At 34.2% G+C, this 26,822-nt stretch overlaps 2 protein-coding genes across 4 annotated transcripts in view; one reads left to right on the top strand and one right to left on the bottom strand.

Annotated features, from left to right (window-relative positions):
• LOC141401105 (G2/mitotic-specific cyclin-A-like) overlaps nt 1-26,822 on the bottom strand; it is a 53,952-nt gene that overhangs the window by 16,581 nt on the left and 10,549 nt on the right. The gene's annotated exons all lie outside the window — the stretch shown is intronic.
• LOC141401106 (RIB43A-like with coiled-coils protein 2) lies at nt 7,030-8,578 on the top strand. Of its 3 annotated transcripts, none has more exons than XM_073980953.1 (3): nt 7,030-7,081; nt 7,322-7,469; nt 7,542-8,578. In XM_073980953.1, the coding sequence occupies exons 2-3, from the start codon at nt 7,350-7,352 to the stop codon at nt 8,562-8,564; spliced, it is 1,143 nt and encodes a 380-aa protein (XP_073837054.1). In that variant the 5' UTR covers nt 7,030-7,081; nt 7,322-7,349; the 3' UTR covers nt 8,565-8,578. The 3 variants fall into 3 exon arrangements, with proteins under 3 accessions (XP_073837054.1, XP_073837055.1, XP_073837053.1); XM_073980954.1 differs by having other exon boundaries at nt 7,060-7,090; XM_073980952.1 differs by lacking the exon at nt 7,030-7,081 and having other exon boundaries at nt 7,303-7,469.

Below are 26,822 nucleotides of genomic sequence, written 5' to 3'. Positions count from 1 at the left end.
TTATATCCATGAGAAATTAAAATTTTAACAAAAGAGGGAGGAGAGACAGAGATCAACTCTGTTATTAGCAATAAATATCATTTATACTCTCACTCCTTTGAGTAAAGAGAAAGAAAGGTGTTTTGTTGACAACTAAAGAACATCAATTTACAGAAGCCTAATTAATTCAAGGGTTCTAAAGTACGAAAAATTATATAAACTTTTTAACGGAAGAAATCTGTTTTTATTAAAAAGAAAATGCAACACAAAAGAGGAACAACACTAAACACTATGCAATACTTGTTTATGTTAAATAAAATCCGAATGTAAACAAAATATGTAAACAACAAGTTTCTCCATGAACGGCACAACAAAAACAATCATTGAATTGAAATGTCGTTTAGGGGCACCTCTTGGATCGGGCTGAAATTTTTACAGTAGACAGCCCTTGGCATCCTGAATACAACGATATATAATTTTACAGTAGATAGCCCATATTGCCCACGTTAGAATTGTAAAATGTCAAGACTCATATCTCGGGAAGTATGGACTTCCCCCCGGAAAATTATATATCGTTGTATTCAGGATGCCAAGGGCTATCTACTGTAAAAATTTCTCCCGATCCGAGAGGTGCCCCTAAACAACCTAAAGGTGTGAAAGTACGAAATTTCCGAAATGTCAAGACCCACATCTCGTGAAGTATGGACTTCCCCCGGAAAATTATATATCGTTGGAATCAGGGTCCCAAGGTCTACCTATGGTAAAAATTTCGGACCGATCCGAGAGGTGCCCCTAAACGACACTTGTTCCGAAAGGCGTATTTGAAGTCAGTGAAATGCAAATGTCAAAGACCATACAGCTGTCATTACTTTTAGATATGATATAATGAAAAGGCGACAGCAATGAGGAGGAACTTCAAGTCTTAACAGGTTGTATGATGATAAAATTAAAAGCAACGAAGAATAATGAATCAAATTTACAGAAAGTTAACGGAAAGGAAGTGTGTGTACCCTTACGAACATTATAAACCAAACTTTATTTCTTTGTTTGAGAAATCTGACGGAAACATAGAGTCAATTATAGTGCCTTTACATGAGACCCTTTTGTTGGTTTGTTTACATTTTAAAAGAAAGAAGGGATTTTATTGAGAAAACTAATGGCTCGTTTATATGAGAGGCTTTTGTTGGTATGTTTACATTTGAAAAGAAAGTTAAAGGTTGAGTAAACTAAGAAAATATAGTCAAACCATGACACAATAATACAGGTACACCGCAAAAAAACAGCTGATTATCACACTAGTTGTCAAAATGCATTATTGTGAATAAAATCACATACAGAAGGTAAACAAGCAATTCACAGTAATGCGTTATTACATATGACAGCAGTGAGGAGGAACTTCAAGTCTTAACAGGTTGTATGATGATAAAATTAAAAGCACCGAAGAATAATGAATCAAATTTACAGAGAGTTAACAGAAAGGAAGTGTGTGTAACCTTACGGACATTATATGCCAAACTTTTTTTCTTTGTTTGAGAAATCTGACGGAAACATAGAGTCAATTATAGTGCCTTTACATGAGACCCTTTAATTGGTTTGTTTACATTTTAAAAGAAAGGAATTTTATTGAGAAAACTAACAGAATAGAGTCAGGCTAATAACGCGCTTAAATGAGAGGATTTTGCTGGTTTGTTTACATTTGAAAAGAAAAACATTGCTGAGAAAACTAACAAAATCTTCGTTCCAGTACTTTGTTAATGGTAAAATGTTCTAAAGAGAAAACTGTCAAAAATGAGTTCAACGCACACATTTTTCCAAAATGTACGGGAACGGAAAAATGGCAAAAACGTCAAAAAATCTGGAACAAATGTCAAAGTCGGCGTGTCAGCGAATCGGAAGCCGGCAAACATCTTGCACATTTTTGCTCGCTCATATTTGTCGTGTAAAAAATTTCTAAAAATTTTGTTCAAAGGGAAGTGAACATTTTGCAACTTTGTTGGTGTACGGGAACGCATTTCGGGGGAAAATGTTTAAAATGTGTTAAATGTGAAAAAAACTTTTTAGTTCTGGAACGAAGCTAAAATGGAGCCAGGCTTATGGCGCGTTTACATGAGACGGCTTTAGTTGGCATGTTTACATTTGGAAAAGAAAGGTAAAGGTTGAGTAAACTAAGTAAATAGAGTCAAAGTGATAAAGTAAACAAATTGAGGACTTAACAAGTAAAAAAGGAGCAATCGGCTTTGCCGACAGAGATATACCCTCAGCCTGTTTGAATTGAAAAACGTATATATAAGGGGTTTTGAAAATTTTGGGCGTATGAACCGACAAAAATATGGATTCGGAAGCTCAAAAAGTTTTGCGGGGAAGGTATCTAAAGTGGTTCATATTTTGAAAGTGGGTCATATTTTGGGTGTCATTCCCCTCGATAGATATCGCGACCACCTGTCGTTTCAGTTGGTCGCCATATAATTCAGAGGTTTTGGACTGCGAAAAACATGATATCGCTGTAAACAGGACCACCACAAGGTAAACATTTTCAAGGGATCCTCCCACAGACCCTTAACCGGGTTGCTCTGTTTATGAGATATCGCGCGTACTATTTTAGCTAATATTTTCGAATTTTTGTGGGGGAGGTACCGGAAGGAGTTGACCTACAAGCACCACCTTCGAATTTCATCTAATATTCGAAGACATATTACCATATGCAAAGTGTGAATCAACTCAGTATTTTGTTCGAGAGTTGTCGTCCTCTCCAGCCACTACATGGTGCCATAGAGGGTTTTTATAGTTTTCGGGTTGTTTTCTCAAGAAGTAGGGACTTGCCCCTGAAAAAACTTTTACCGTCGTAATTGAGGCAGCGAATGAAAGTTGCTTCAACAAAAATCAAAGTGATTCCAGAGCGGTTCTTAAAGTGAACTTATCCAAAATATGGTGTGGGAGGTACCCGAAAGAGTGGACAAATGTAGTCCATATTCGAACCTGATGTATATTTGGTACATATATTGGGACGTGTAAAGTATGGACCAAATCGGTCACTCCCTTTTGTGGGGGAGGTACCTGAAGGAGTGGACCGATATGGCTTATCTTCCAACTTAAACTAAGTTTGGACAAAATATTACGAAGACCAAATTTTGCACCGAATCGGCAGATCCATTCAAGAGTTATCTTGCGCTCCAACCACTACACACGGTGTCACAGGGGTACAACTGTCAGGCTTTTTTCTCAGGAAGTATGGACTTGCGCCTGATGAAACTTGTACCTTCGTATGAGGGACAGTGAATACAAATTGTTACAACAAAAACCAAGGCAATTCGAGAGCAGGCCCTAAACTGAACTTTTCCGAAATTTTGTGTGGGAGGTACCCGACGAAGTGGACGGATTGGGTCCATATTAGAACCTCATCTAAGTCTAGTAGAAATTTCACGATGTGCAAAGTAGGGACCAAATCGGTTACTCCCTTCAGGAGTTATCGTGCGCACAAATTTGCCGAACATTTTCGAACTTTTGTGGCGGAGGTACCGGAAGGAGTGGACTGATATAATCCATCTTCGAACTTAAACTAAGTTTGGACAACATATTACGAAAGCCAAATTTTGAGCCGAACCGGTTGAATCTGTTCATAAAATACTCGAAAAATAAGCGTAATTGGGGTGAACAAAATGTTTGAGGCGTGAAGTGAGAGGTAAAGTGTGTCTCAGAACATTCCCGATACATTTGAAGGTTAAGGTTCATTTTAAGGTTAATGTTTATTCAAAGTTTCTTTTCGGAGATTATTTGAAGTATTTTACGATAAGAAAGATTTTATTTTTGGATCTTCTTCATTAAGTGGGTACAGAGAAGTTTCAATTGGTCCCCTTCGACGATGCCATGGAAACATATACAAGGAGATTATGAATGTAGACTCCCCGTGAGTTTGGTCTTTCTGCCGTTTCAACTTAAAGAAGAAAGTGGGAAAACTTACGGGGAGTTCTTATTCATTATTTGGCTGATAATGTAAAGGTTGGACCAAATTGATGAAGTGTGTATTGACTGGTCCGGGGTCGACACGTACTTAGGCTCGAACCATTGCACTACAAGGTGACGTCCTAATTCTTATTTCAATTTTCACAAAAAAATACTTAATTTCCTAAAAAAAAAATCCCCACAAGAATATTGAAAATTTATATTTATTGTCTGCATTTATTTTTTTATTGACTTTTCTGCTGCTGCTGATAATAGTTGTTGCAGCAACAAATAAAGGGATCAATCATTTTCAACTTTAATTTATTTCCTCCCAACAATTTTCTTCATGTCAATATCAACAGTTTAGAGATTTGAACTTTTGCAGCAAATATTTACACAAGCAGCATAGCTTTCTATGGGATAGATAGACATATAGAGAGAAGAAGTATGGAGAAAAACTACAGATTTCCAAACATGCCACACATATATCACTGAAATCTAACTGTATGTATTATGTTTGAGTCCCCAAAAGACTTCTTCACAACATGTAAATCTTGCCAAAATAAAAACACAAAAATAGCAAAAGCAAAGGAGGAAGGAATGGATCTATGAAAGTTATTCCCTTGCCTCTTTTTCAAACAATATTATCCTTTAGCAACATTAATGATAGACAACCATCAAACAACCAAACATGGAAGAAATAGCAGGAGGATAGATATGCATTTCAAAAAACCATTTCAATGTAGAATTGCAATTTTTGCTGGTTTCTTTTTTTACATCACTTGAAGTGCAGCATCAGATTGTATGGGTGGGTGGGTAGGTGTTTTTTTCCTTTTTGCGCAAATAAATTGAATACAATTCTGTGTTGACAAGTGTGTTGATAGATTTGAAATGTGTTTTTGTAAAGATAAATACAGAAGAATGTTGTTTTCTCATATCATATCAGCCAGCCAAACAGGATATGTGCGAGTGTTTTTTTTCAGAGTCAATATGTTTTTGTTGTTCTAGTGAAATATGCATAACGTTGAACATTTTTGTTAGTTCCCATCATCATCATGTCCACGTTTCTTCTTTTTTCTGCAGAAAAAAAGGAATGGTGTGATGTTCAAGTTATTTTTGATGAATATGGATACAGTGGTGGTGATAGTGGGTATAGATGTGTGTGTTGTTGTCCCGCTGCTAGGTGTTGAATACTAAATATGCACATTTTGTATTCCGAAAAAAAAGAACAAAAACAATAGATTGTCAAATAAATTTCTTTGTGAGGAAATGTAAACGCTTTGGTGTTGTGCCATAAAAAAGTGTTTTTTTTTCTTGGGAAAAGGTTTTGAAATGTTTTGAATATTACAGCAAAGGACTCTTGGGGGAAATTTCTTATATTTTTAAAGGAACGTTTTTCGACATAAAAAAATACCCAGTTCGATATTGGACCAACACTCTACCCTTCCATTTTTCTGCCGGATTTTCGAATTTAATTTTTTTAATTTTTAATATTCATACTGAAAATTCACTTAATATCCCCCTAACTCGTAATGAAGATGCTATATCCTGCATCCAAATCCATCTATTGGCAATATTTGCTTGACTTCTCACATGTCATATAATGTATTCTCATTACAGTTAATTTTTGTATATAAAATCCAGGTGATGTAAAAGCACTATAAAATTGTTAACTCTATTGTTGTGAAACAAATGGTCTGTTCCAGAACCTGCAAAAAGCTACTATGTTTTACTACGATAACATTTTTCCGTTTATGTTATCGGAAAAAACAGTACAAATTAGTAGATTCCTGCAGTTCTGGAACAGACCAAACAATTCTTCAAATTCATTTATTGACAGTATTTGGTTGACTTAGTCCATATTTACATTAGGCAATTTTCCTTGCGGCAATTTGTCAGTTTGATGGAGAGAGAGGTGAGGCATATGGCAACCCTTTGCTTCTCAACACTCGCTCTCACCGACAAACTGACACTTGCTGCAAGGAAAATTGACTAATGTAAATATGGACTTATCACATAATTTATTCGCATTGCAACGGTAATTTTTTCATATAAAACTCGGGCGATGTAAATGCGCTATAACATTGTTAACTGTTATTGTGATGATAAGGACCTCAAAACCATATACTGACAATATTTGATTGGCCTGTCACATGTCATATATTATTGATATAAAAACCACGTGATGTAAATGCGCTATAACATTGTTAACTCTGTTATTGTGATGATAGGGACCTCAAAACCATCTATTGGCAATATTTGATTGACTTGTCACATGTCATATATTATTGATATAAAAACTCACGTGATGTAAATGCGCTATAACATTGTTAACTCTGTTATTGTGATAAGGACCTCAAAACCATCTATTGACAATATTTGGTTGACATATCACATGTCACATATTTTATTCTCATTGCAACGGTATTTTTTCATATAAAACTAGCATGATGTAAATGCGCTATAACATTGTTAACTCTGTTATTCTGATGATAAAGACATCAAAACCAAATATTGACAATATTTAGTTGACTTTTCACATGTCATATAATGTATTATCATTGCCACGGTAATACATTGCTTTATTTAATGTAAAACCCCATGTGATGTAAATGCGCTATAACATTATAACATCAATTTTCTTAAGTAAACAAAAATTTCCCTATAGATTTTTTTTTAATTTGCCATAAAATACATACTGAAAAATCTCCCAAAATCTTAATGAAGATGCTGCTGCATCCATTTCTCAACCATCCCATTCCACAAAAGTGATGATTAATGTTTGGATTTGTGGTTTTTCTGTGAAATCTAAAGCCAAAGATTTTGTACCAAAAATTGTTAACATTGTTTTGGTTGCGGTGTGGGGGGAAGTGGGGGATGGTTTGTGGTTCCAGCAATGCTTAACAACCAATCATCAAACAAACAACAAATAAGCCCAAATATGTAGTTATGGTAAGTTAACATGGCAATCAAGCGGCATACGCTAAGCCCTAGAGACAACAAAGAGCCATGATAGACCACTTTAAATCCCATTCAAAGCAGGAGTTAGATGGACAAAATCTAAGAAAAAATAACCGGCAGAAAAAAAAAAAACACAAAAATAATTAGAAAATAAACTTATTGACCTGTCAACAAGCAAACAAACGTAACCAACTACTCCCAGGTATCTTAGGTACTTAAAAATGGATAACATGGCTTAAATGAGAATAGAGACGGGGACGCCCATGAATGGATGAATGGAATTTAAAACAACAATTTACACAAAAAGCACTTTGAAATCCACACAAAAGAACGAGGAGGAAGGGAAGGTTTTTGTGAATATGAATGGAAATATTTTTTTAAAAATATAGTTGTCATTTTTGTTTTGTTTTTATTTCAATTCGTGTCTGTTTCTTTTTTGTAGGATAAGTGATTTTTAATATCTCCATAACATGGCCCAGAGTTTTATGACCCAAGCTGATCTCAATGAAGCCACCAAATTACAAAAACGTCAACAATTTGAGGAGGAACGTAAGCAAAGGATTTTCAATGCCAAACAAAGATTGTATGGGGTAAGAAGAAGAAGAAGCAGAGCCAAAAAGACTCAAAAATATTTAAAAAATAACTCATATTTGTCATTGCAGCTCGATGTTCCCACCATTGAACAGCAAATTGCCGAGAAAAACAAACAACGCCAATTGGAGGCAGAGAAAGAGCGTCGCTATGAAGAGCAAACGGAAATGATGCAAAAAATCATCCACGCCAAAGAGCTGGAATTGGAGAAACGTAAGCGGGTGATGGAAAGTGATTTGAATTTTTATCGTTGTCGTTTTCAAAACAAAGAACAAAGGCGAGAATTTGATCTCAATGATCCGGAGAGTATAAAAAAATCCAAGCCAGCCCGTTCTGCTGATGATGACATAACGTTGGGCATATCAAGCGCCCAAATCTTTTTGGGTGAAGATTTGGGTCATCGTGAAAGGCAACGTAGGCAACGTGAACAACAGCGTGCCTGGTTGGATCAACAAATTGCCGAACGTAAACAGGCGGAAAATGCTCGCCTGCAAGCTGATCGTGTTCTCCAAGAATCTTTGCAATCTCGCGACCATCGACTGGAAGAAATGGCAAAATCTGAAAGGAAAATACGCAATCAAATGTTAGATTCTATACAACAATATAACAATGAATTGGCACGGCGTAAGCGGGATGAACGTTTGCGTAAACAAAAGGAAAAGGCCGAAGATGATTTAGCGGAGATATATAATATGCTCAGCAGTGATATGTTAACGGAAAATCCTGATGTTGCCCAATCGCGCACCCATCCAAATAAAAAAATTGCCTTTATGTATCGTGGTATGACGCCAGAGGAGCTTAAGGACTTTCGTCGTGATCAACACCAACAAATGTTGGAACGTAAAAAGCAAGAGACGGAACAACAACTAATGGATAAACAATGGGAACAATATTCGCTAAATATGGATCGTGAATTGCAATTGAAGGAGCGAGAAATGGAAAGGAAGAGACAAAAGGAATATGAACAAATTTTGGTAGAAAATGATCGTTTGGCACGGGAGCAGAGAATGCAAAAGGAATTAAATGATAAGGTTATGCAGGTGAATCGTGTCAGCCAGGAATTTTATGATAAATTTAATACAACAACACGTTAAGGGGGGAGGAAGGAGGGAGGATTTGGAAGGGGGTCTGGAATAAATAATTAAAATTAAAATGCATAATTCATTTTCTAAATAAAAAAATCTGCTTCAACATTTATTTTTTTCGATGGATCTTTTAGAGGTATGGGTGGTTATGGATCATGTCGTCTGTCGCCCAAGAATCATCCCAGATGTTCTCATTGCTACGGTAACTTTTTATATAAAAAAAAAAAAACAGCGTGATGTAAATGCGCTATAATATTTTTAACTCTTTTATTGTTATATGAATGTATCAAATCCACCTACTGACAATATTTGGTTGACTACCAAATGCAACGGTAATTATTTGCGTAATGTAAATGCGCTATAATATTGCTAACTCTGTTATTGTGATATAAAGAAATAAAATCGATAAATTGGCAACATTTGGTTGACTTGGCTTGACTCATATAATGTATTCACCATGGTATTCCCATTACAACGATAATTTTTTGATACAAAAACCGACTTGATGTAAATGCGCTACAACAATAACTCTGTTATTGTGATATATTGACAGTATTTGGTTGACTTCCCACATGTCATAAAATGTATTCTCATTGCAACGGCATTTTTTGATATAAAAACCTACTTGATGTAAATGCGCTATAAAATTAACTCTGTTTCTGTGATATATTGACACTATTTGGAGGTTGACTTCCCACATGTCATACAATGCATTCTCATTGCAACGCTAATTTTTTGATATAAAAAAACGCGTAATGTAAATGCGCTATAACATTAACTCTGTAATTGTGATATAAACACGTCAAATCCATCTATTGGCAATATTTGGTTGATTTCTCACATGTCATACAATGTATTCTCACTGCAACGGTAGTTGTTTCTCATTGTTCTAATAAAATTGAGGAAAAAAGTTCACAATGGCAATACGTATTTTATTTGATATGGAAACTGCGTGATGTGAATGCGCCATTACATTATCAACTCTGTTATTGAATTCTCACATGTCATATAATGGATTCTCATTGCAACGGTAATGGCTTCTCATTGCTTTGAGAAAAATAAATGATCTACTCTTCTCAAATTGCCAAACAAATGTCAAGTACTAATAAAGTTGAGGGAGAAAAGGCCCGCCAAACAGAGAAGGTATATTTTCTACTAAAAAGAATCTAAAATAGAACACAAAATGGAGGTTTCTTCATTATTGTTTGCAAAATGGCGGAATTAGCTGGACACTACTACACATACACACAAATAAACTGAATTGAATGCAACAGGACAAAGACAAAAATAGACAGTAAAAAACTCGAGAATCATGTTGTTATGGATGAGTGACACAAATTGTCAATGCGTTGTCAACCAAATTTGATGTTCTCTCTCATGGAGTATCATATAATGAGATAAGTACAAACATTACTTTCTTTTGAAAGTCGACCTCTATGACATTTGAGGTTAGGTTGTATCTTTTGGCGCGAAAAATTAAAGTGGACCAAAAGAATAAAGAAATTTGTTGCTCAAAATGGCAAATTAATAAAAAATAATGAGAAATTTTCAATTATTTATAAAAACACATTAAATAGAGCAAATTATTAGTAGCAAATTGCATTTAACACTCCCATATCACTTCTTAATAGAAGAACACAAATATTACTTCCTAGAAAATGGCGGCATTTACTGAATATTTTACTACACACATATACACATAAACTGAATAAATTGAATGCAACAGGATAACGACAAAAATAGACAATAGAAACTTCTGCTGTTATAGGTGGGTTGGCTTCTTTGAAGGACTCCTCAAGTATTGACTTTAAATTTCTTTCATTATTAAAAAAAAAGTAAAAAAGGATCAGTCGGCTTTGCCGACAGAGATATACCCTCAGCCTGTGTGAATTGAAACAAATTTTCCCCAAAAAACCTATATATTTAAAGGGTTTTGAAAATTATGGGCCTATAAAACGACAAAAATATGGATTTGGATAGAATCTCAAAAAGTTTTGCGGGGAAGGTATCGAAAGGAATGGACCGACATATTCCATTTTGAAAGTGGGTCTTATTTTGGGTGTCATTCTCCTCGAAAGATATCGCGACCACCTGTCTTTTTAGGCGGTCACCATATAATTCACAGGTTTTGGACCATTATATCAGGAAGCATGTACTTGTCACGAAAAATATGATATCAACTCAGTATTTGGTTCGAGAGTTGTCGTGCTCTCCAGCCACTAGGTGGTGCCATAGAGGGTTTTTACACCGTTCGGACTGTTTTCTCAAGAAGTATGGACTTGCCCCTGAAAAAACTTTTACTATCGTAATTGAGGCAGCGAATACAAGTTGCTTCAGGAAAAATCAAAATGATTCGAGAGCAGGTCTTAAAGTGAATTTATCCAAAAATTTGTGTGGGAGGTACCCGAAGGAGTGGACAAATATAGTCCATATTCGAACCTGACCTATATCTGGTATATATATTAGGATGTGTAAAGTATGGCCCAAATCGGTCTCTCCCATCAAGAGTTATCATGCGTACAATATTTCCGAACATTTTTGAACTTTTGTGGGGGAGGTACCTGAAGGAGTGGATCGATATCGCTTATCTTCGAACTTAAACTACGTTTGCACAAAATATTACGAATGCCACATTTTGGACCGAATCGGCAGATCCGTTCAAGAGTTATCTTGCGCTCCAACCACTAGACACGGTGTCATAGGGGGTTTTTTTTGCAACTATCAGGCTATTTTCTCAGGAAGTATGGACTTGCCCCTGATGAAACTTGTACCGTCGTATGGGGGGCAGTGAATACAAGCTGTTACAACAAAAATCAAAGTGACTCGAGAGCAGGTCCTAAACTGAACTTTTCCGAAATTATGTGTGGTAGGTACCCGAAGGTGTGGTCCGATGGAGTCCATATTGGAACCTCATCTAAGTCTGATAGAAATTTCACGATGTGCAAAATGTGAACCAAATCGGTTACTCCTTTCAAGAGTTATTGTGCGCACAAATTTTCCGAAAATTTTCGAACTTTTGTGGGGGAGGTACCGGAAGGAGTGGACCGATATAGCTCATCTTCGAACTTAAACTAAGTTTGGACAAAATATTACGAAGGCTAAAATTTGAACCGAATCGGTTCATCCGTTCGAGAGATATCGTGCGCACCAGCCAGGCAGACATACGGACGGACATGGCTAAATCAACTCCAAATTGTCTGAAACACATTTCGTCCAAGCATACTTGGGGTCTAAAACCATTATTTCGATGAGGCACATTTTGCCCGTATGAAAGTATATATACCCTCGTTAGACCGTGAAAGAAAATTTTTCTTCTCAATTTCTTTTAAAATTTCCATGTTGTTTAGACACGGAAATCATGTTTGTGTCAATTTTATAATTTTTCTTATTCTTCTTCACACTCATTTTCTCCAAAGGCAAGGCAAAATTGAAATGAAAAGTAACAAGTAAAAAAGTATCAGTCGGCTTTGCCGACAGAGATATACCCTCAGCCTGTACAAATTGAAACACTTTTTTCACAAAAAACTTATGTATTTAGGGGGTTTCAAAATTTTGGTCGTATGAACCGACAAAAATGTTGATTAGGATTAAAGTTCAAAAAATTTGCGGAAAAGGTACTTAAAGGAATGGACCGTCATAGACCATGGGGGTGCCATAGGGGGTTTTTACCCCCTTCGGGCTGTTTTCTCAAGAAGTATGGACTTGCCCCTGAAACAACTTTTACCATCGTAATTGAGGCACCGAATGTAAGTTGCTTCAACAAAAATCAAAGTGATTCAATAGATTCAATTGGACAAATATAGTCCATATTCGAACCTTATCTATATCTGGTAGATATTATGAGAATGTGTGTTGTGTATTTATATTGAAATGATGCACGCGTTGAATAATGTTTAACTAATAATGCTTTATTTATTAAATAACTAATAACAAAGATAAAACGATGTAGATTGAAAATGGAGTCGAACGTTTTGATCTGGTTGATAGTTGAAATCGAAGTGAACAAGCTAATCATAACTAGTAAGTAAAATGGCAGTAACTAAAAATGTAACGAATACTAATTAGTACAAAAGATACATTGATAGAAAGAGAATTTATAACATAGAAACAGAGTTGCCATGAGTTTGAAATAACTATTGAAATACACCACAATCTCCCAGGCTTAATAAGGACTTGGTCCGTCAGCAGAGCCGAAGGTAGTTTCCTTAGACTTGATCGTCATCTGGCGCAGCATGCACTTGCTGTCTTCCATTTTGAAAAATGTTGATGATTTTGATTAGTTGATGATGATTTTGATGTTTGAATTGATGATTTTGATTTGATGAATTCGATTATTGGTTATGTTGATGATTTTGGAATGGTTGTGTTGTTGTTGTTGTGAGTTCCAGGAATTTGCACGTTTTGTGTGTATGGAGTTTTTACCCCATTTTGAAAAAGCCGGAGATTTCCCTTTGCACTCGGGAATATGCACTATTTCTCCCGGGCTTAATTGTCATTTGAACATGTTTGAAATTGATTGAAGTTTGAAGGTTTGCTTGATTTTGATATGAATTGTTGAATTTGAATTGATTGATGATTTTGAATCGATGAGTTGATGTTCGAAGTTGATTGATTGTATTGATAATTTTGTTTTTACCAATACCCTTGTTGATGGGGTATGTTCAGTGAGTGACTGCATTACAGTCAATCATCTGATTGCACTGATCGCATGTATGTGTGTGTTGTTGATTTGTTTATTTTCTTTTTGTTTGATCTTCGTCATACTTGTTGTAGACCACTTTTTCCACATACACGGCACTGCTAAATTTGATTTGTTTATTTTATTCGCAATATTACTAGATTTGATGCTGAAGGTGCTGGTGGTTGCTGCTTTTTCTTTTCGGTTGCCATTGTTGTAATGGCATCCAATAGTTGCGCCAATTGATTTGCATCCATTATAGGTTATGTGTTTATCGAATTAGAAAAAATGATTTTTTTGCACAAAATCTTATTTAGAACTCTTTGCACTTGAGTTTATCCTCGTCGCCAATTCTTTGTTGTGTATTTATATTGAAATGATGCACGCGTTGAATAATGTTTAACTAATAATGCTTTATTTATTAAATAACTAATAACAAAGATAAAACGATGTAGATTGAAAATGGAGTCGAACGTTTTGATCTGGTTGATAGTTGAAATCGAAGTGAACAAGCTAATCATAACTAGTAAGTAAAATGGCAGTAACTAAAAATGTAACGAATACTAATTAGTACAAAAGATACATTGATAGAAAGAGAATTTATAACATAGAAACAGAGTTGCCATGAGTTTGAAATAACTATTGAAATACACCACAATGTGTAAAGTGTAAAATCGGTCACTCCCATCAAGAGTTATCGTGCGCACAATTTTCCGAATATTTTTCAACTTTTGTGGGGTAGGTACCTGAAGGAGTGGACCGATGTGGCTTATGTACGAACTTAAACTAAGTTTGGAAACAATATTACGAAGGCCAAATTTTGGCCGGAATCGGCATTTCCGTTCGAGAATTATCTTGCGCTTCCACCCATAAACATGGTGTCATAGGGTTTGTTTTTCAACTTTCAGGCTATTTTTTCAGGAAGTATGGACTTGCCCCTGAGGAAACTTGTACCTTCGTATAGGGGACAGTGAATACAAGATGTTACAACAAAAACCAAGGCGATTCGAGAGCAGGTCCTAAACTGAACTTTTCCGAAATTTTGTGTGGGAGGTACTCGAAGGAGTTTACTGATTCAGTCCATATTGGAACCTCATCTAAGTCTGGTATAAATTTCATAATGTGCAAAGTATGGACCAAATCGGTTACTTCCTTCAAGAGTTATCGTTCGCAAAAATTTTCCGAACATTTTCGAACTTTTGTGGGGAGGTACCTGAAGGAGTGGACCTATATGGCCCATCTTCGAACTTAAATCGAATCTGGACAAAATATTTCGATACCCAAAATTTTAACCGAATCGATTGATCCGTTCGAGAGTTATCGTGCGCACCAGCCAGCCAGACAGACAGACGGACAGACAGAAGGACGGACATTGCTAGATCTACTCAAAATTGTCTGAAACGGATATCGTACAAACATACATGGGGTCTAAAACCATTATTTCGATGAGGCACATTTTTGGTCGTATCAAAGTGTAAATACCCTCTTTAGCCTAAAGGCTGAGGGTATAAAAATGGACGTGTTTGATAAACAATTAATTATTAAAGGAACCCTTGAATTGCATTTTAATTTTGATATTTCACTTATTTCGAATTGTTTTTGCTTAAAAAAATAGTTTTTCCTCCAAATGGTTTTTTTTTTCAATTGTCTCCGCTGTTGTTTGTTTCTCGACAGAGAAAATAAAATGAAAGAAAATGCAAAAACAAATCTGCAGCCAACTTCAGGTTGTATACGAAGAAAAGCGAAACAAAACAGAATTTGCCAGTACAGAGGTGTGTGTACCCCCTCTTATTCCTCTCTACTCCCTCGCCCATAAACTCAATTTTCTTTCCCATCAACTTTCCCTGTATAAACAGGGACTTAGCATAAATGCTGAGGGTATAAAAAGCGGTCAAGATTGCATAAACTAGCCGTTTCCACTCCCTTGAATCGTGTCATAGCGCTTAAAATTGATTAGAATCTAGTTTTCAATGACAACATGTCTTGTTGATATAAAACCGTGATGTAAATGCGCTATAACATATAACATTTTATCAACTCTATTATTGTGAATACTTCTATTGACAACTCATTCGAACATCAATTGCAACGGCAATTGTTTCTCAATTATAAGTCTGTCATTTGATATAAAACACCCACGTGATATAAATGCGCTATAACATTATCAACTCTGGTGTTGTGAATTCTTCTATTGACTTTTGGCTGACTTCTGGCATAAGCATTAATTACAATTGCAACAGCAATTATTTTTCATTGTTTATGAAGAATATGTGATCTAATTCCAAACAAGTGTCAAGAAATTTAAGATATGTGATAAATCTTAAATAGAGGGAATATCAACAAATGAAAATGCCGTCCTAGTAAGTAGATATACAACATAAATGTCAAAATTCGTTTTATAACCCTATTTGCTGTTCTCTTTTATAGAACATCACAATGGCAAAGAGGCAAAAATTGACATATTAGGTGTGTTCGTTTACTCAACAATTTGTACAAATTTGTACAAGTCCAGTAACTTCTTGCAATCGACTAAGGTCTTCTGCATTGTACTGTAGAGTAAACGAACAACATCCAGTAACAATTTGTACAAATTTTGAGTAAACGAACACACATATTGTTTGGAAAGGTTAAAGTTTTTGGCGCGTAAAATTAAAGAATGAAGTTTTCTTCTAATCAAAGTGACAAATATGATTATTTGGCAGCAAAAATATGATAAATCATAAAGCAAATTGTGAAAATTTGTTTACATTTTACCATTAACTTTTTTCTGGGGACATCATTTATAATAACACATTTTGACAATTAGAATTACCTAATTACCCTAAAAATCCACCAGTTGCATTCCGTTGAAGTAATTCTATTAATTTTAAAGTTAATAACAATGGCCAGCAATTGTAGTAACCAGATTTCAAGGATCGCATTATAAAATTAAATGTTATTAAATTACTTCCTTTCCTCTAAAAAACACAACCTCTCTTAAACCTTTCTTTTCACATTAATTACTCTGGCATAGAAGAAAAATAAAAAAGAGTGAAACATGCATTGCAACACCACTGCTTTTATTTGAGGTGACATTTTAAGGCAACAATTTTCTGCTTGACTAAAGCCCTTTGTTGTTATGTTAGAAGACTGTTTTGCTCTAATATGCAACGCAAGTCTTCTTTTTTCTTCTTCTTCTTCTGCTTTGATCCTTGAAATTTTTGTTTATAATTATTTTTCAACTTTAACATTATGTTTATATGATGCTGGCTGGCAGCGCATTGTATAAAAGTGGATGGTGCCACGTTCTGTCATCCAAGTGGGTTATTTTTTTAATTATTTTGTGCTTTTTGTTAAACACATAACAACACAATATTATTGTCCTTTTTGTTGTGCTTTTGTAGTAGCAAGGATGCGTGGTATTTCCCTTTGTAATTACAAACAAGAAACAACAACAAAGACGGCGGCGACCTACACAACTCTCGACGACTTAGCTGCTGATGGCAATGATTTTCCCAACCAACTCATTTTAGTTGACACCATTTCCCCCACATTTGCTCACACTCTCTGTTTCTTTTTCATAATGCAATTTTATCATTTACCAAGTTATCATTATACACTCATAACAACGACTCTATGTCATGAGACGGAGCCGGAGAGAGTAGTATTTTACTTTCACTTTCATTTGGCAACCATGACACTTGTCTTGTTGCCTAGAGTGGTAGGTGTGTGTTGGGGGTGTTGTTGGCTGTTTGTTTTCCTTTGTTTAAGCCTTTTTTTTAATTGCTTAAGGATGTGTTTGTTGATTGTGATGATACTTGGGGTACATCACACATTACAACATGTTATACATAGAGAATACAGTGTTGCTATTGTGGTGTTGTTATATACGACGATATGGGTTATTATTTTTTTTTTGCAACAAAATTGCTGGCTGGCTGGTGGTATTCGGTTTGACAGACATAATAACACATGATGATGTTTCTTTTGTCTTTGTTGTGAACATCCTTTATCCACCATTTGATGTCAAAGTGGCACTCACTGCCTGGTTGAGAGTGAGAAGAAAGAGTCAAAGCACTTTTTATAACCTCTTCCATACATTCTCTGTTCTCATTAAAGACGAAGAAGGCACCATTTTTTACTTTCTTTTGCAAGGCTTTAAGGCATTTTAAGGTTATGTTGCTTTTTTTTGGAGCGGCAAATGTAAGGAAATTTAAAGAATATTTATTTTTATAATTTTATTTTAGAAAAATTTAATATTTTGCAAGAAATAGGTGTAAATCTTAAAGTAAAGAGTTTTGCTTTATTTAAAGAACCTTTTTAGGCATTTAAGGCATAACCTTATGTTGTTGTTTTTAAGAGGAAATTTAAAGAAGAAATGTTTTTATTTTATTTTAAATGATAACAATAATCGGTCCATTTACCACACCAAACGTCAAAATAACGCATTAATGTAAATTGTTCGTTTACCTTTTGTATATCATTTTATTCACAATAATGCATTTTGACAGCTAATGTGATAAACAGCTGTTTTTGCCGTTGTACCTGTATTATTGTGCCATGCGAGCATCTACAGAAACTGTTTTTTAAATTTTATTTGAGGTGTTTTTGCAAGCGTTGGCAACCCTATTGAACAAATTTACCAGTTACATGTCATAGATCACTTTCAGAAAAGCAGACATTTTGGTCCAAGATTCTTTTAATTTACTGTTTCCACTTCATTGGATCATGTCATAACGCTTTAAATTGACTAGAAGCTAGTTTTCAAAGATAATAAGTCTTTTACTTGAAATAAAACACGGGTGGTGTAAATGCGCTATTACACGGTAAACCTTTCAATTTCCAGCTCATTAAACCATGTGTGTCACAACACTTAATGTCTAGTAAAATCTGACTTTAAATGATAATACACCTTATACTTGATACAAAATGCGTGTGATGTAAATGCGCTATAACAGAAAATGGGGTCAAAATTGTATTAACTACCCGTTTCCATTTCATTGGATCGTGTCATAGCGCTTTAGTCGACTATAATCTAGTTTTCATTGATGTTTTTCATTTGCTATATACCACACGTGATGTAAATGTGCTATAACATTAACAACTCTGTTATTGTGAATCGTTCTATTGACAACTTTTGGCGGGCTTCTCTCTGACACAAACATCAATTGCAACGGCGATTGTTTCTCAACTAAGTGATCTAATTTCATACAAGTGTCAATAAATACTTAAGAAATGGTTGCTATATTCCAACAAATGTATTAAATCTTACAATTAATCAGGGAATATGAACAGATGAAAGGGCCGCCATTAGTAAGTAGGCATAAATGTCAAAATTCTTTTTATAACCGTATTTGGTCTTCTCTATCATAGAGCATCGTCATAATGACAAGAGACAAACAATTGACATTCTTTTAGAAGGGTTGAAGTTTTTAGCGCTTAAAATTGAAGAATGAAGTTTTCTCCTAACCAAAGTGACAAATATGATTATTTTGTAATAAACTGCGATAAATCTTAAACAACAAGGAATATAAGCAAACAGCAGATGGACTGATGATTGACACAAATTGTCAATACATTGTCAACCAAAGTTGTTGTTCTCTCTCATGGAACCTCTTATAAAGAGAGAAACACTAATATTACTTTCTTTTGAAAGGTTGAGGTTATGTTGCATCTTTTGGGGTGAAAAATTAAAGGAAACTAAAACAATGAAGAAATTTGTTATTTAAAATGGCAAACTTATTAAAAACTGAATAATTCTTAATTAATTATAGGAAATCATTGAATTTACCAAACTATTAGCAGCTAATGAGAAAAATAAAAATATTTCCCTTTGAAAGATCTTTGGGAGACATTTGAGGTTATGTTGCACCTTATAGCGCAAAACATTAAAGGAAAGTAAAAGAATGAATAAAATTGCAAATTTATAAAAAATAAAGAATAATTTTTAATTAATTATAGGAAATCATTATATTGAACAAATGATTATCAGCAAATGGTACTTAACGCTCCCATGTTGCTTCATATAATAGAAGAACACAAATGTTACTTCCCTTTGAAAGACCTATGGCAAATATTTAAGGTTATGTTACAATTTTTGGAGGGAAAAATTACAGAAGGCGTATCGAATGAATAGAATAACAAATAATTTACAATAAATTGTGGTAATTCTTCAACTTGAACAAAGAAAGACGCTATTTTAACACTGAATATTTTGACAAATGTTAAGTTCTGTGGTAAGTTTATTTAAGATTTGATTTAAAAAAATATTTTCTGTAGAAATATTCTTTAATTCTTTTCCAAGACTACAAAATCTTTCAGAAAGGGTGGTAAGAAGTAGTAGAATAACAATTAATTGACAATAAATTGTGGTAATTCTTCAACTCGGACAAAGGAATAACAGCAAATGGTACTTAACGACGTTGTTATAACTCTGAAAATTTTGAAAAATTTTAGGTTCTGTGGTAAGCTTATTTGAGATTTGATTTTAAAAAATATTTTCTATGGAATTGTTAGCGAAATCTTTTTATCAAGCTAACAAAAATCTTTCAGAAAGGGTCTATAGATTGATTCATAATAAAAGAAATACAAATATTATTTCCTCTTGAAAGACCTTTGAGAGAAATTTGAGGTTATGTTGTAATTTTTGGAGGGAAAAAATTACCGAAGGCGTAAAGATTGAATAGAATAACAATTAATTGACAAATTGTGGTGATTCTTCAACTTGAACAAAAGAATTGCAGCAAAAAATACTTAACTCAAGAAAACGTTGTTTTAACTTTGAACATTTTTGAAAAATTATAGGTTCTGCGGTAAGTTTATTTGAGATTTGATTTTAACAAATATTTTCTATAGAAATATTAACTATATCTTTTTCAAGATAACAAAAATCGTTCAGAAGGGGTTTACAGAAGCACACTTTGTTTGAGAAAGGGTCAATAGAAGCAAAATTTCTTTCAGAAAGGGTCAATAGAAGCACAGTTTTTTTCAGAAAGTGACAATAGAAGCACAAATTCTTTTAGAAAGGTCAATAGAAGCACTAATTCTTTCAGAAAGGGTCTGTAGAGGCACCAATACTTTCAGAAAGGATATGTAGAAGCGCCATTTCTTTCAGAAAAGATATATAAAAGCACGCTTTCTTTCAGAAAGTGTCATTAGAAGCACCCTTTCATTCAGAAAGAGCCGATAGAAGCACCGTTTCTTTTAGAAAGCCTCTATAAAAGCATCTTTCTTTTAAGAAGGGTCTATGGGAATAAACAATTAGAAAGCAGGTATAAAAATTATAACAATTAGTCGATAGTTTAACATTGAACATTTCAATTTTCAATTCAATTTCAATTTATTTATAAATGAGATAGCCCATAGGGCCAAGAGCAGTTCTCAACAAAGTAGTAATCTCTATTGGCTTTCATTTCGTGCCTTCTCTTGGCTGCCTACATCAGTGAAACCTAAGCGTCAGGTAAATTTTAAAAGGTAGAGAGAATCTTAACAATTCCAAGCCCCATTGCGTGATAAATAGCGAATAGTTCTACAAGAATGGCCTTTAAATATTAAACGTTTTCAATTCATGGGTGCCGAAAGTGAGCAGTTAAGGCGATTATGTCCATTTTTTTCTAAAACTATTTAAATCTCCTTTCATTTTCCACATCCTTCTAGAAAAAAGATCCCCCAGGCACATTCTTTAATTTTAATTTATTTCTATGAAAAAATGGAGCTCCTCCTCATCAGGATGTATAACATATGGCTGACTGGCTGGGTTTGTTTCCATTTCCAAGACCTCGCCGTTGTTGTTGTTGTTATTAGAAAAAAGGCAGTTGTAAGGGGTTTTTCATCTTAAACACAGGCAGATGTTTATTTCAATTTTCTACACAAGAAAAATAATGATAGAAAACAGACAATAGAAGAAATGTAAAAGAAAGAAAAAACTAAAACTAAATGGGATATAGTGAGAGAAAAAAGGTCCTTTTACTGGTATTCTTACTTTGATGTGACATGCAAGCAATCAACAGCAACAAGCAAGCATTGCAATGGGTTTGTTGGTTGTGTGCGTGTGTATAGTTTTTCTTTTATTTACAAAAGAAAATATAAAATGGAAATAAACGAGACAGACACATTTCTATACAATCCCATACATAATATAAACCAAGCGGCATCATGCAACTTAGGGCAGCATTTGTTTGTTTTTGTTGTATATTATGTGAAGGTTGATAAGGAGAAGGATCGGTTTTGCTTTTTTTATGATCCTGCTGTCTATCTGCCTGTTTTCTTCTAAAGTAAATAAACATAAATTATCTAGAATTATGTAAAAGGGACCCGTCTTGGTTGTGGTGACACAGCAGGAGTTTAAAGGTTAAACTCAGGTTTTCTTTCTTGCATTATCGAAAATATGATTTCTTTGTATGTCCTGTAAACAGGAAAAAAGGAATGCAACAGAGATAAGACGACATTTGGATTTTACTTCTTTTATCTATGAAATAAAAAACATTAACTATTCTAAAGGTATAAAGGTGTGGCTTGCTGACTAGCCAAGCCATACCATCCCAAATCATCCATCCCTTGATAAATAATTTTTTGGAAATTTTCTAAAATGGCCATTCAAGATGGGTACAGTTGAAATGTTGTTTTTAGGGGTTGTTTGTCCAAGAGAGGGCAATGTAATGTGTTGCACGAACATAGAAAAAGAACCGCTCTAAACAGTTGGAAAGTGGAAAGGTCATGTGTCACGATCGTATCCATGCACACACACACACATGCGACGATAGTTTTGGCGTCAGCTGCCATGGTTGTAAAGTGTTAGCCTCAGGATAACAATAAAAAAGCAAGGTGTTTTACAATTTCAATACCGTTGAACCCCCAAAAATAGAAGGCATGTTTGGTTTTGTCCTTTGTTGTAGAGAAAAAAATTAGATGCAAATGAATGAAAGAGGAATATGTTTTACAATTCCGATACAGTTGAACCCCAAAAAAATAGAAGACATTTGTAGAGAAAAAATTAGATGCAAATGAATAAAGAAAAAATAAATAAGTAAAAAAGTACCTATCAGTCGGCTTTGCCGACAGAGTTATACCCTCAGCCTGTGTATATTGAAACAATTATTTCCCAAAAAACGTATGTATTAGGGGGTTTTAAAAATGTTGGGTGTTTGAACCGACAAAAATGTTGATTATGATTAAAGATCAAAAGTTTTGCGGAGGAGATACTAAAAAAAATGGATCGACATTGACCATTATGGAAGTGGATCTCCAGCCACTACATATGGTGCATATGCGGTTTTTACACCCTTCGGGCTGTTTGCTCAAGAAGTATGGACTTGCCCCTGAAAAAAATTGCAGTATCGTAATTGGGGCAGCGAATGCAAGTTGCTTCAACAAAAATCAAAGTGATTCGATATCAGGCCTTAAAGTGAACTTATCCGAAATTTTGTGTGGGAGGTACCGGATGGAGTGGACATATATAGTCCATATATGAACCTGGTCTATATCTGGTAGATATATTAGGATGTATAAAGTATAGACCAATTCGGCCATTCCCTTCAAGAGTTACGGTACGAACAATTTTTCGGAACATTTTTGAAATTTTGTGGGGGAGGTACCTGAAGGGGTGGTCCGATATGGCTTATCTTCGAACTTAAACTATGTTTGGACAAAATATTACTAAGATCAAATTTTGGACCCAATCGGCAGATCCGTTCGAAACTTATCTTGCGCTCCAACCACCTCACACAGTGTCATAGAGGATTTGTGCAACTTTCGGGATATTTTCTCAGGAAGTATGGACTTGCCCCTGATGAAACTTGGACCATCGTATGGGGAGCAGTGAATACAATTTGCTAAAACAAAAATCAAAGCGATTTGAGAGAAGATCCTAAACTGAACTTATCCGAAATTTTGTGTGGGAGGTACCCGAAGGAGTGGACCTATTGAGCCCATATTAGAACCTCATCTAAGTCTGGTAGACATTTCACCAGTTGCACATTATGGACCAAATCGGTTAGTCCCTTCAAGAGTTATCGTGCCCACAAATTTTCCGAACATTTTGGAACTTTTGTGGGGGAGGTACCGGAAGGAGTGGACCGATATAGCTCATCTTCGAACTTAAACTAAGTTTGGATAAAATATTACGAAAGCCAAAATTTGAACCGAATCGGTTCATCCGTTCGAGAGTTATCGTGCGCACCAGCCAGCCAGACAGACAGACGGATGGACATTGCTAAATCAACTCCAAATTGTCTGATACACATTTCGTCCAAACATACTTGGGGTCTAAAACCATTATTTCGATGAGGCACATTTTGCCCGTATGAAAGTGTATATACCCTCGTTAGCATTAATGCTGAGGGTATAAAAACAGGGAATAAAAGTGAGTTTAAAAGAAAGTTCTGTTTGAGGTTATATAGAGGATAGGATATTGGGCATATTTGCTAAAAACGTGTTTAATGTTAAAATTCGTATATTATTCTTTGTTATGCAAATGTTTGCATTTCGAATTTTTTAAAAAAAGTGAGGTTATGTAAGAAAAATTTGAGGTTATGTAAAACTTACAAGTGATAATAAGGACATAAGGGATATGTTTTGTATCTTTATCTATTGCAATGGAATTAACAACTCATACACAGAGTAAAAATAGGTAAAATAATTAAAACAAAAAGTGAGGTTAGGTTAGTTGCTAATTTAAAGTTTGAGGTTATTCATTAAAAACCCACTCGATTCTTAGAAAACTTAATTAGATTTAAATGAAGTTCGCATATTATCATCTTATTCCGGTACTAAATAGCTTCGAAATTTGGTAAAAAAAATTATTAAAAAAATTTAAAATAAAAGTGAGGTTAATTTGAGGTTATGTATTAATATTAAACCAATTTGATTTCTGGAAAACCTAATTAGATTTGAATGGAGATCGCCATATTATACTCTTATTTTGGTGTCGATTTTGAGTTCTTTTTTAAATGAATTTTATGAAATTAAAAATTGAGGTTATTTGCGAATTTAAAGTTTGAGGTTATGTTTAAAACCTATTTGATTTTTGGAAATCAAATAAATAGAATTGGAGTTCGCATATTGTTCTGATATTGAATAGGTTCGAAATTAGGTAATAAAAAATTATTAAAAAATTGAAACTAAAAGTGAGGTTAATTTGAGCTTGTGTATTAAACCAATTTGATTTTTGGAAAACCTAATTATATTTGAATGGAGATCGCCATATTATTCTCTTATTCTGGTGTCGATTTTGAGTTCTTTTTTAAATGAATTTTATGAAATTAAAAATTGAGGTTAGTTGCGAATTTAAATTTTGAGGTTATGCATTAAAACTATTTGATTTTTAGAAAACCTAAAAAGAATTGGAGTTTGCATATTATTCTGATACTGAATAGGTTAGAAATTAGGTAATAAAAAATTATTAAAAAATTGAAAATATAAGTGAGGTTAGTTAGAAAACCTTACTAGATTTGAAGGGAGCTCGCATACTATTCTCTTATTCCGGTGCTAATTTGAATTTTATACATTTAAAAATTGAGGTTAGTTGCTAATTTAAAGTTTGAGGTTATGTATTAAACCTTTTTGATTTTTAAAAACCCTAATTAGATTCGGAGGGACTTCGCATATTATTCTCTTATTCTGGTACAGAACAGGTTCGAAATTAGGTAATAAAAAATTAAAAAAAAAAAAAAAAATAAAAAGTGAGGTTAGTTTGAGATTGATTGAAAACCTAAATTGCTTTGGAATTCACATATTATTCTCTAAATTTGATGCTGATCTTGAGTCCCTTTTAAAAGAATTTTATACAAATATAAATGAAAAAGTGAGGTTAAATAGGAATTAGGAAGTATAAGACATGGTGGTCGAGTATTGATTATTTTTGAATAAAAATCTTCTATATTTTAATAACACCAATAATTTGTTTACACCTTTAGGTTAGGTTTGGGGATGTGTAGCCAATATATACATTGACTACGCCACTCGGTGACCTTTCGGTCCATTGTGATCATCCATAAAGTAGAAGGAGAAGTTACACCTTTACTAACCTAACCTTATAAACCATATTCCTTGGGAAAAATAATTTAAAGCACTTTAAAACATTTGTGAAAATGCTTCAATTTCCACTCTGCTTAATCACGCATACAATTTAAAAATCTATTCCTTTTGTTACCTTTCCCACAATAAATTACAAAAATATTCTATAAACATTTACCTCCCACAATGCAATGCAACGAAGACAGATAGACAAGACAGTAATAATGATGTCTCCTTGAGACACTGTAATGATTCTGCTGCTCTTAAGCTAGGATAATCAAGGTTTTTGATTTTGATTATTTTAATGGTGATACCTCTCCTTAAGTTATTGTGCCTGTTATTATTTTGGGAATTTTTGTTTATCTGTTGCAAGGTTGGTTTCGTTTCTTTTTTTACCTCCTGGGGTTACTATTTACTACATTGTTGTTTTTGTTACTGTTTATATTTATTTATCATACAACAACCTTATCTTAACAACAATGGCAATGTAGTGATGCTTCTTTCTAAGGAATCAAATGAAAGCCAAAGTTATCCACTGCTCACTTGAAGAGGTAAAAAAGAGAAACGTAAATTAAACAAAACTCATAGATAGACTCTAAAAGTACTAAATAAATAAAAACAAAACGAAACAACAACAAAACAATAGTAATAAAATAACCGAAAGGGTTTTTGTTGTTGTTGTGTTTTGTCTTGTTGTTATTGTGGGAAATCTAATGAAGATGAACCAAACAAGTGTTTACTTTTGGAGTATATTTAGGAAGAGATTATTTTGGCGTTCAATGTTGTTATAAGGAAAACACAGAACAAACACAGTAAGGGGTTGAGAAAATTCCAACAATGTAAAAATATTTGCAGTTGGGTCAAGGGTAAAGGATAACATTTAATGGTCATATTTAATACTTGACAAATTATTACTAGACAATAGACAAGGTGGCAGCAGTGGTTATTCTGTCCTTCTGTCTATTTTAATTTCCTTTCCTATAAGGTGACAGTGACAGTTACATATACTTTTTGTATGATGGTACCAAAGACTACATCATGGTCTTTGTTTCCAGTTTCTCTGTGGTATCTCAACTGAAAATATTTGGTTTGAGTATTACCAACAATTCTTCTTGATTTTCAAGTTCTATTCCTAAAATTATTTATATTTTTTAATTTCTCCCAATATCTGTTTTACCTTTAATAAAGGATTTCTTCCTCCAGTATCTCACCAGAAAACATTTGATCCAGTTATTGTTTCTTGATTCTTCTTTTTCTTAATTCTCTCCTAATCCTAAAGAAATTATTTAAATTTTTATAATTAATTATGCCATTCTACATCATGTCATTGACCCATATCATAATACGTTATTCCAGGGTACAGCAGCCTACACCTGCCGTTATTTAAGTAGATTTATTTAAACAAATTTCACATGAAAAAGGAGACGCAGGAAAATAAACTACAAAAGAAAACATTTTCATTTGTATCCTAGATTTCCCAGAAATATAATACAAACAATGGCGGCCCAACGCACATATCTTTAATGCCACCATTGGGAAGAAACCTTGATTCAAAGAAAGGTTCCTTCATTTGGCTCCAGGTGTTGTGTGTGCGCGCT

This window comes from Musca autumnalis, unplaced genomic scaffold (genome assembly GCF_047663935.1).
Source record: "Musca autumnalis isolate F117 unplaced genomic scaffold, ASM4766393v1 scaffold_4, whole genome shotgun sequence".
In the NCBI taxonomy this organism is placed as follows: domain Eukaryota; kingdom Metazoa; phylum Arthropoda; class Insecta; order Diptera; family Muscidae; genus Musca; species Musca autumnalis.
This window is presented reverse-complemented; position numbering and strand designations above follow the sequence as displayed.